Here is an 11,492-nt window from a genome sequence, read left to right as displayed (position 1 = left end):
AATTGTTTCCAAATATGGTATACTGTGACAGGAAACCTTACCTAGCTAACAGTTTCATCATTCAAACATTACTAGTTCACTTTCCTGAAAAAAAAAGAGAATTTTATTTTTATTAATTTTATACATAAATTGTTGATTCATATTTGGAAATATAAATGCAGTTGAACTATCTTATTGGGCTGAGCTTGACCCTGAGATCATCTATGGTCCTGAACTTCTGGCCTTTCCAAGGCAAACAATACAAAGCGAGATGCAAGGATTTTCCATAAAATACATTCAAGTAAAAATTGCTCATTTGGGATAATTTTTTGCAGATCAACTGTCAACCGGTACATGAATATTCAATTAAACCAATTCTTTATATCCCCTTTCTTATATCATGATCATCGATTTTTATTTGATATAATAAAAGATTTAAGAACAGATCAAAATAATGGTGCTCATATTATTTCATAGGACAATCCAAGGAGAAACAGAAAGAAGTAAGTTGGCGACATATGCATGGGCAAAGTGCATGCGCACGTACGATAATGCTCATACTTGGAACATGTGTCATCAATTACAAAAGTTAACATACCACTTATACATTGTTACATCAAACTTTGAAAATTAAAAAGAAAAAAAATAGATTTTATCACAAATGATAATATTAAAAAATGGTTAGATGGAATCATGTCCATCCATACTTTCTCGTGCTCGAATCTTTAAAACCTATTGATGCTAAGTAACAAAGATCAAATTATAGCTTAGGTGTGAATTCATAATTTTGATGTTCCTTTCTTTTCTTTTCACCTTCAACTAGTGAGAAGTGACAATAGATTGGACAAATAATAATAAAAAAAGAGGCTCTCATGTGGACAAATAATATTTACACATCATGCTTGCTTCATTCCATTAATTTTTCAAGGCAGGCATCCCAATATCAAGCGCATGCACGATAGGAACATGTGAGGTAAGTTGAGTTTCACATTTATAGTGGCCTTATTAGCACCAAATACATGAGGCACATGGAAAAGCGTTATACTTATCAATCAGAAGTCGCAATAATGATGTGGGTTCTTTGTTTTCTTCGTCTTGTTTATTGATCAATATATTTCTCAACCCTGACTTGCACTTGAAAGAGAGTTTAAACATCCCCTCGGAAGGGTTATTCAATGATGATATATTTTGGCTGCAAAAGTATTCCATGGCTCTCAGGTGCAGTAGTCAAATATATAAGCTTGCCATTTTATTGTCGTATCCTTGTAATGTCCACATATATGTCAGATTTTGAAGCTTTTTCTCCACTCAAATCTTAATAATTTATCTATGATCTTCAGCAGGGCCGGCTCGGGCCTTAGGCGACTTAGGCAGTCGCCTAAGGCCACCGACCCACGGAAGGCCCCCATCCCACGGTCCCCACTGCATAGTTTTTTTTTTAATTTAATCTATAGCCTTCTGCCTTTTCCATCCGTCTCCAATAGCTAGAGTCGTAGCTGGGCGCTGGCCTGGGCAGTGGGCCATCAGGAAGAAAGGGATTTGGTTGGCTTGATACACGCCTGAAGCCACTCTCATCTTTCATCCCTTCTCTTTTTTGGTTTTGGTATTGGTTTTCCTTCCCTCACATTACTCCTGACCCAGCCGGGCCATCAGGAAGAAAGGGGGATTGGAAATGGACTTCTTGGAGGGTGGAGATTCTTTTAATTTTCTCCTCTCGGTTTCTTCTTCCCTCTTCCCTCTTGGGTGGTACAGAGAGAAAAGGAGGGAGGGGGTTCAATGGCTGCTGTGTGATGTTGCAGTCGCTGCTTGGGTACTCACTTGAAGGGGAGATGGCGGGATGGGACTTTTATTAATTAGATGGAGTGAATTTCCCATAATTCCCCTACTTTCTTTTATAAGGATGCAAATTCTTTTTTTTACCTTGGCCATGAAGTGCCATGAGATGACCTTTTTCTATTCTGCACTTGCTTGACGGGGTAAACAGTATTGTCAAGCATTATCTCAGTTATTTAATCAGTTTCATGGCCCTTCTTTTAGGGTAATTATTTTTCTGTGCTCCCATTGAAGAATTATATTAAATTAAAAAGGTTTCTTGTCTGTTTTTGTTAGATTCATGCATCTTCGTTGAAATAGTGTACTTAATAGCTATCTATTTTCATATCATTTTTTAAGTATTTTATATTTATTAAAAAATTTATTATTAAAAAAAAAGGCCTCATTTATTGGATTCGCCTTAGGCCCCCAAATGTATTGGGCCGCCCTTGATCTTCAGTCATCTAGCTTTCATTGCCAAAGCTACTTGATCATCAATATCTCCACGTCATCGACGAGATATCATATTTAACCAAGAGTTGTTGGAAGTATGCTCTCGAGATCCCCCAAGCCTAACAACATTAGAAACTATGTTTAATGTGATTTAAGAAGCTAGTGGTTGGAGAACACCTGTCACAATAATATTTGGTATTCTGACTACATGCTATCAAGTTTGTTTTTGGCTTAGATTCCTCCACCCTTCCTGATACTCCTGCAAAATTATCCATCATGTTTTAGGAATGGCAACAGAACATGAACCATAGATCATTATCCGTACTTAACTTGTACTTAATGGCACTTGTAGCGTCTCGGGTCGGGCAAAACTACAAAAAATTATTTTTTTAGTATACAAATCAATTTTTTCTTTTGTTTCTTTGAAAAAATTTATAAAAAGCTATATATATCTGAATTGATTTGGGATAGGTTTTATCATTATCTTTATCTATTTTGGATTAGCTGCAGAACCATCTTATTAGAATCGTGTTAGATCATATACCAATGGAGTAGAGTATATTGCCACTCCTATTATTATTCTATTACGAAAATATATTGTTTATTATGTAAACTTGTCCTAATTTAATCTTTGAGTGACAATTGACTACGGCAACAGAAAAAAATAATAATAATAAACAAACACGTGATAATTGCATTTTAGCGGTGTATCTCTCTCTCTCTCTCTCTCTCTCTCTCTCTCTATATATATATATATATATATATATATATTCTTTACAATATCCTAATGTTAGTGCATGCTTATTTTCAATCACACCTCTCGTTGAAAAGACATCTTAGGCCATTACATGTTTGACTGCCGACCCCTGGGCTGGGATCTGGCTGTGGGCTTTTACTAAACCAAAGTTTGTGTGGCAATTGGGTTTTCGTCCGCGATTTCCACGAGGGCCATAAATAGACATAATGGACAACGACAAAGCCTCACGATGACCACATGCCAGGGAGTCAAAAGCACGAAAAAAGTTTTATAAAGACATCGAATTTGGTGGCGAAAGCCAGAAAAAAAAAAGAGCTTGTTTATAATTTATTTACTTTAAGGAGGCTGGTGTGCGTCCGTGGCCAATTTAACCTACGCCACCTGGATTCACCTTCGGTCGTGCTCCCTCGCCGCGTTGCTCGCTTCTTGTCTTGAAATAAAAGAGAGGAAGCAAAGCTTTTATGGTGTCCGGGTTGGCGTTGCTTCAGGTGAGTGGCTATATTTCTATTGGTTTTCGATGAAAAAATTGTGTTTTTTTTCATATGGATTTTCGTTTTTCTGCTGGCAAAATCGCTGGATGGGCGTCGATTGATTCTAACTGTGAACAAACGAGTAGACTGGTGTCTGGGGTTTCGTTCGCAAGGTTGAGGGGGCTGAAATGTGGGGAGGTTAGGAGATCTTGGTGGTAAGGAAATAGGAAGAAGGGATTTCTAGTTTTTTTTTTTAAAATTTTATTTCTTTCCCCCCTTTAACTTGTGATGTCTGAAATCATTGGATAGATTGATTTGAAGCTTGATCCAGTGGTTGGTAGATCTATTGGTAATTGCTTCTCTTTGGTTTTTGTGTTTTTTTTTGTGCCCCTCTTTATGTTTTATTTGAAATTTCTGATTAATTTGATCATGTCTGGTTCTTATTGAAGCTTATTCGTCGATAAAGTAGCCGTTTCTTTTTATAAGTTTCATGTATTTATTTGTGTAATTGCTAATGATGTAAGAGTTCACAGGGCGTATGGTATACGCCATCAATGATTAGCAGCAGTTTTCAAGTTTTAGGCATTTTCTTTTTCATTGGTTTCTTTTTCTTCCTGTTGAGAGTTGAGAATTGATTTTGTATCGCCTGTCGCCGGACCATAACATTTGAATTTGCAACCTACTTTGGTTGGAATTGACAGCAAGCCTATGCCTACTATCTTTGTGACAGCATCCAAAATGTTTGTAAAGTATCTTTTCGAATTTGTAATGCTCTTATTGATGGTTGCAAATTATTTAGTTATATATCTCATTAAATTTCAGCTCTTTTATACGTCGATATTTTGGCCACCCAGCACATCTACTTTTTACATGGATATTGTATTTCAGCAGCGGTGTTAGGACTGTTGTGTCCAACACGTAGTTTGTATTAAGACGATCCACAGCTAGAAGAGAAGGCCTTTGACCAACATCTGCTGTGCCATTACTAAGCTCCGGACCGGTCGCTCAACGGCATGGGTCGGTACGCCCCGCGTCATACCGTGCTATGCCGGCCTTGTACCAATAGGATAGAAGAGGCGGGGGAGAGGGAGAATGAGAGAGAGGAAAGGAGAGAGAAGGGGGGAGGCTAGCGGAGGGCCGGAGAGCCGCCACACGGAGAAGGTGGAGGTCGGAGAGTCGCGGAGTAGGGGCTCTGCCTCTGGTCTCCTATTTCGTTCAAAACAAGGGCTCGGAGGGGGCCCCTTTTATTTTGTGAATTTTAAGTAAAAGTTGGCAAACCCATTGCCAACTTTACTTAAATTTTTTTAAATGACCGGAGGCGGAGCCCCTCCTCCGCGGCTCTCTAGCCTCTGCCTCCTCCATGCGGCGGCTTTCCGGCCTCTGCCGGCTGGCCTCTCTCTTCCTTCCTCTCCCTCTCTCTCCCTCCCACTCTATCTCTCTTTTCCTCTTTTTCTTCTTCTCCCCCTCCATTGTCGGTCTCGGTTTCGTTGCCGGAACGTTCCGGTCCGCCACCAATACAACTCAGGATGCCCTGAACCGGACGGTTCGGGACGGTTCCACCGACCATGCCTTTGACATTCTGTTTCTTCTGTAGGGTTTAGAGCTCCTCTTTTCCTTTCTTTTTTTTAATATTCTTGTAAAACCATATTCCCTATATTCTTGTAAAACTATATTTGGGAATAAAAGGTTTGAGTTTTAGAAAATATTCTATTTGCGAAACTTTCTTTCAGAGTACCATTAGCTTTCATCGAACAACCTTTATAGTAACAAGTATTTTGTCATATGTATATATGTGTGTGTGTGTGTATGTATATATATGTATATGTGTGTATGTATATATATATATATATATGTCTACATCTCTAACATCATGACCTAGATCTCCCATTAAAAGGATGCTCCTTGTCTGACTTATGCAACGCCACATGTTTTTCTCTTTTCCTTTTTTCCATCTTAGATTTGCTCTAAATAATCCAAATAAGTATGTACCTCTGGAGCCTTAGTTCTTTCTACCATCCTATCTCAAACCTTAGCTTGATTTGTTCCAAATCCATCAATTCTCCTGCAGATCTCCAAGATTTGCTCATTCTATGACTTCAACTTCTCTTTTGCTTCCCATGTGAGTGAGGCCCTCTCTCATTTAAGAAAAAAAAAACTATGTGCCTCTGCTTAAGTGGTGACAAAAAGTGACCTAACCGAGAAATTTGACTTGATCAAACTTTGTTTGGGTGTGGATTTGAGTTAGGGACTTTGCAATTTAGCTTGGGTTAGGTTGAGTCTTTTGACTTGGATTTTAAATGGCCTCGGTTTGGGTCCAAGTTTGAATCAGACTTTCAGTCATATGAGGGGTAGAATTTTATTCGGTCGATTAGCTTGGACCAAGTTAGGCTAAAGGTAACTAATCCCTTTCAATAATTGTTTAATTTACCATAGAGTTGAGTCCTAAAGAGTTGTATGAGTTGGGTCAAGATGATTGAGCCATGTGGGATAGAATAAATTATTATAGGTTAGTTAGGTGAGGTCGAATTATGTGGCTTAACCTATGGGCTTGCATAGGTGGAAGAGTCCTTGCTTATTATCTGGTCATGCTAGGTGTGGATCTGGGTTGGCTGTGCTATTATCCTTAACCTAACTTGAACCAAAACCGAGACTGATGCACTGCCACCCTTTCTCCACTTCACCATCCTGTCAATTCGTTGTGTTGTATTGGTAATGAAGTGGTATAGCATCTTCTGATTTGATCATCTCCTTGAAAATAATGCCAATTCTTGTTAGCTGCACCCACACCCTCGTGTCATGTCGACACAAGAAAATGATGAGGTGACTGAGTGTAGCCCCAATTCTTCTCCTTTTTAATTATGAAATCCATTATGTCCTTATCAATCAAGCTAAGAAGAACACCACAATCAATTCCCATATATTAAAGCTTGCATGCTAATCAGGTACTGTGTGAGTTGAGATAGCTTTCTCACCTTATAAAAAATTTCCTTTTTACTCATGCATAAATCTTTTCAATTTGGAAATAAATTAGCTCATGACCACATTGGGATGCAAGTGTGCACCACAAGATGTAGAGAGAATTCAATGGCCAATCATGGCATCGTGCAACTATGATTCATAGGGTGGTGCAATTTATGAGGTGCCATTGATTTCCTTTTCAAACTCCATCGTCTCCCATTTGATCACATTCAGTTTCATGATAAACTGGTTCCTTCCAATTCTCACTCATGACTAATGATCCAACTTCCAACCACAGGTCTGATCTTTTATTTACAAAAATCTTTTGTGGCTTTTGGAACTTCTGTATAAATTTGGGTTAGGAAAAGATAGGAACGCAAATAAGTTAACATAAAACTTGACAAACATTTTAAGAATATTTTGCTAAGTTGTGGTATTAGATTTAGTTTATTGTTTATTTTCTTTTCATTCTGGAAGTATTCTTGGGTTTTTAATACTCTTGCTTCGTTAAGCACGTATGCCAATATATTTCCCTACATTTACTCTTTTCTGTTCATATATGTTCCTGTGGGATTTTTTTTTGTAATTAAATTTGATGAGCACTATTGTAACCTTTTCAAAAGTTATTTCTAAGTTGGAAAGGTCAAGGAAATATAAAGTATTACTAATAAATCAGCACATACGTTGCACATGAAGAATTGTGTACCACAGCCCAATGACCTGCACTGGTTGGCACTGAGGTCAAGATTATGCTGGAAATATAGCTCATCTATTAATGCATGCGTCATTTTCCTTGTTGTGCATGCCCTTTTCTCACTATAGAGAAAATTAACTTGAGTGAAATCTCTACACCCTTCCATTTAGATGATTATTGTCAAGTATGAAAAATTGCCCATATGAATTTTCATTTTTCTTTCAGGCTGCAACTTTTGTATCATCAAATGTCCTTTTGTTTTCTGTTTTGTTTCTTTCCTTTAAAATTTGCCATTCTGAACTTGATTATTTTGTATGGTTTTCCTCATTGACATACAGGGATCTTTTAGATTCTAAAACATGTAAACTATTCTATGGACAACAGATGCTGTGAGAATCTCTTGGCCTGGGAAAGAAAAAAAGGGAGTTTGCTGCTAACTGTATAGCTCTACTGCAAATATGGAAGATGAAAATGGGCTTGAACTAAGCTTGGGCCTTTCTTGTGGGGGATCCTCAGGGAAATCTAAAGGCAGAGATGTTCCTTCAGATACCAAAGTAGATGATGGTAGTGGTACCAAATTGTCGGGTGGCAAGGTAACTGCTTCTGATGTCTCATTCAAGAACTTCTTTCAAACGAGTGTTGAGAACCAAGACCATAATGGGAAACAAAAGGTTGATCCAGTTTCACTACCGCATGAGAAGTTCTGGACAGATCTTTATAAGCATGCTGCCCCTCTGGCAGATGGTTCCAATGATGTGCATAGCAGTCAGGCACACTTCACCAGGTATCAAGAGCAGCGGATTCCAAATAACAAAACAACTGACGCCGAGGAAGAGAAATCTGGCAGCAGCAAATGTAAATTGCCATTTGAGGGGATAAATCTTCAAAAGAAGCATGAAAGGGCAGTTGACCATGGTGATGCACAAGGTAAGGTCCCTACTGGTAATAAATTATTGAAAAGATCACATGTTTCAGTTACTACGGAAGATTGTTCCTCTGGTGAAAATGAAGATGCTGCAGAGTCAGAAGCAGAAGGCTCAAACTCTTGGTTGGTTTCGCAGCTTGAGGACAGTTCCAAAAGTGATAAACGTGTTATTGATAAACATGTTTTGAATGATCAAAGTGGAGTTAGTTTTCAAGGGCAGAAACAGCCATCTTTCTCAGGGAATGATTCCAATCAAGAAACTGGGAAAGTGGCATACAGGATTCCGTCTCTTCAACCATCGACCGTCATGACTGTCCCGCATCCAATACCAGTTAAGGTGCCAACTATTGCAAATGCGCCTAATGCAACAAGGTTTCCTTCATCATGCGTCATGCAACTGATGCCTCTTTCAAATAGTGAACGGCCTGTGGTCCAAACAATGAATACTAGCAACTTGCAGCTTGCTTTTGGTTATTCACCAGTCCAGCTTCCGACTTTGGAGACAAATTCTTCCTGGGCTTTTGGTTCTCAGCCTCAGCATGCATCTTCCTCTGCCATAAAAGATAATGCTGATGGAGCCTTACAACATTCGGCGGGTGATGCGAAGAGCTCTCATGGTCAATATATCTTCCTTGACTTGTACAATTTTCTGATCATCAATACTTTAATTGCCATTGCTTTTTTAAATTTTGATTCATATGCTAGCAGCATTGAGGTTCTTTTACGTGCAGTGCTATTATGAATATTAAACAATTGAAAGGTGTGGCTCCTGCATCTATGTCTGGAGTTCTTTTAAGTGTTGGAAATGCTCAGATTGGCACACCTTATAATATCTAAGAATTTTCAGACTTCTAATATCCCGGTTCATAATTGATAATGCTTGTTCCTTAGCCTGGGAAGGGAGTTCCCAGTACTAGACATATTAAGACAGTGAAGGCATTTGAGAAAATTTTTAACACACACTTACACAGTCTGTTCTGTGCCTTGCCTCTCTTCCGAAGATGAATATCTTGAAAGTTAAGGCATATGATTTAGGAAACATAAACTTAGGCGTATGCATTGCAATGTATGATCTCATGATGTGCAACTTCAGATATCTAATTATTTTTTTTTACAAGGAAAGGATGTTAGGTCTTCATACATTCTTGCATGATGTTGTCATATGTAAATTCAAAAGCCAAATGGAGGTTTGGGACATGACAGTGTGCACTCTAAGAGTATGCATTGTGGCATCCCAAGTTACTGAAATTCGGTGTAATGGCTAACAACCAAGACCGATCACAAAGTTGACTATCTTTTCTCCTAATAGCATGATGCCGCCTTTAAATCACAAATATTCATTTAAAGTTACTGAAATTCGGTGTAATGGCTAACAACCAAGACCGATCACAAAGTTGACTATCTTTTCTCCTAATAGCGTGACTATCTTTAAAGTTCTTTGGACTAATATTCATTTTCGTACATTGATTCGGTGACCTTGAACCCCCATTCCTTCCTCTTCCCTTCCCCTTCTTATGGGGCAAAAATAATCAGCAGGAAACAGCAACATCACCCATACCCACCACCAGAACTGTAACCTTTTATTCATGCTCGCAATTTAAGATTATAGGCTGTGTCTTTCTTTTTATCATTTCGATGTAACTCCAGTTCTAACAGGTCATTGTTCGTCATCAGCTTTTATGTATGAGGGAAGATCATCAGATTTGGGGAAAAGCAGTGGTAAACAAATTGGGGAGGCTGGTGCATCTTCTTCTTCTCAGGCTGAAGAGGAGGACAAGGGAAGCAATACAATCTTCAGGCAAAAGGAAACAGCAAACCAACGTGTTGCAGAAAGCTTTTCCCATGGAGGATCTGCTATCAGGCCAGGTATGTTTGCATCGGATGTGAAAATTGGAGGATGTGGCTCTTATCCAGATCTCCCATGGGTTTCGACCACTGCGCCAGGCCCAAATGGGAAAACCATTTCTGGCGTTACCTACAAATACAACAGGAACCAAATAAAGATTGTCTGCGCTTGCCATGGGTCTCACATGACCCCAGAAGAGTTTATTCAACATGCAAGTGCAGATGCATCCAACCAGGAAAATAATCCAAGTTTAGCCGCATTTCCTGCTAGCAATCCACCAGCTTCGGCCCAGAACTGATCAAGCTCTTCAGAATCTTGTGCATCTATCTGTAATGGTGAATTATGCAGCAGGATATTGCTGAGGGAATTGGTATTGTTTTTAAGCTAATCTCATGTTTCTTGCTCCATTTGTAGTTACCTTGTCACTCTTTATGTAATCATGTAGTTGCAATATCATAGTTATAAAAACACGGTTCATCTATTCCCTGAGTTCATTCTTGTATGAGCCTGACCTGCCAACCTGGATGTTGTTTCGCTATGAGTTTTGAAGTGCAAATTTATTTTTCTCTCTGAGTTTTGAAGTGTAAATTTATTTTTCACTGTGAGTTTTTAAGTGTAAATTTATTTCTTGGCATGCCCTATTCTATTTCTTGTGTTGATGTCTGGGAACAATTTTTCTATGAAAGATTTCTCGTCTTCCTTGGTGCTTATGGGTACATGTAAATGCACTCATGGAAACTTGGAGACACTTTTTGTTGAAGTTGCAGTCCTGTTTCTCTAGAAACTGTTAAACAAAGTATTGTAGCCTATATTTTTTTGAATTTTGAGAAATCATGTTATTGACTTCTTGATTTTATTTTTGTATATGTTTATCTTTGGGACTATCGTGGACCTTGAAATCCTTGATGTTTCTTATTACATGTTCCTTATGTGTTGTAGAGGACACCTCAACCGCTATGGCCCTCCCAAGAGGAACCGCTCTCATATGTCAAGCTGCAATGATGCTTTTTAGTTGTATCATGATGTGAGTCCCTGACCATGGAGGCCTGATAACTCATGTTTGAAGCTGATGATTTATAATACAAATCAAAAAATGTTTTGTGGCTCAACCCTGGTACCAAAAGGAAGCTCATTATACCACACTATTGAGCTAGTGAATGAATTGTGGCTTAGGTCTGATGTGTGGTAGAAACTTCATCTCAACTTCCAGCCATGGCAGACTTTTGGATTCTGATGCACCATCATTTATACTGCAGTCTATTGAAATATAAATTATTAACCATGTTTGCAACTTGAAACCTTCTACGAACAAGAAATTAGGACATATTTGCAGTTGGACTTTGGAATGAAAATGAAAATAAATAATTTTTAATAAATGAGATCTATTTTCTTTCCGATTTAAGAAGGAATGGAGATGCATTAATCCTTCAAAATCTAATGTCTACATTCTGATTCCAGTGACCGACCAAATGTGTTGAAAGATATGACCATTTCGATTTCCAATCCAGTTCGTGAACCAATTGCGCCTATAATAGCTTCAACTCGGAATCATGGTAGACTGTGGGATTCGGAATGATCCGGACGGATCCTTTCTTTCA

General features: G+C 38.5%; 1 protein-coding gene across 17 annotated transcripts; it reads left to right on the top strand.

Moving 5' to 3' along the window:
• The first annotated feature begins 3,227 nt into the window (after window positions 1-3,227).
• LOC103709495 (ninja-family protein 4-like) lies at window positions 3,228-11,490 on the top strand. Of its 17 annotated transcripts, none has more exons than XM_088704807.2 (5): window positions 3,331-3,489; window positions 3,618-3,686; window positions 3,781-3,820; window positions 7,508-8,665; window positions 9,723-10,375. In XM_088704807.2, the coding sequence occupies exons 4-5, from the start codon at window positions 7,582-7,584 to the stop codon at window positions 10,190-10,192; spliced, it is 1,554 nt and encodes a 517-aa protein (XP_088560933.2). In that variant the 5' UTR covers window positions 3,331-3,489; window positions 3,618-3,686; window positions 3,781-3,820; window positions 7,508-7,581; the 3' UTR covers window positions 10,193-10,375. The 17 variants fall into 17 exon arrangements, 15 of the variants coding, with proteins under 15 accessions (XP_008793082.3, XP_008793086.3, XP_088560931.2 ...); XM_088704804.2 differs by having other exon boundaries at window positions 7,462-8,665; XM_088704797.2 differs by having other exon boundaries at window positions 7,462-8,665; window positions 9,705-10,375.
• The last annotated feature ends 2 nt before the right edge of the window (window positions 11,491-11,492 follow it).

This window comes from Phoenix dactylifera, chromosome 9 (genome assembly GCF_051530095.1).
Source record: "Phoenix dactylifera cultivar Ajwa chromosome 9, Ajwa_hap1_PhDact_Kaust_v1.1, whole genome shotgun sequence".
Taxonomy (NCBI): Eukaryota; Viridiplantae; Streptophyta; class Magnoliopsida; order Arecales; family Arecaceae; genus Phoenix; species Phoenix dactylifera.
Note: the sequence above shows the minus strand (reverse complement) of the source record. Positions and strands in the feature narration are given on the sequence as shown.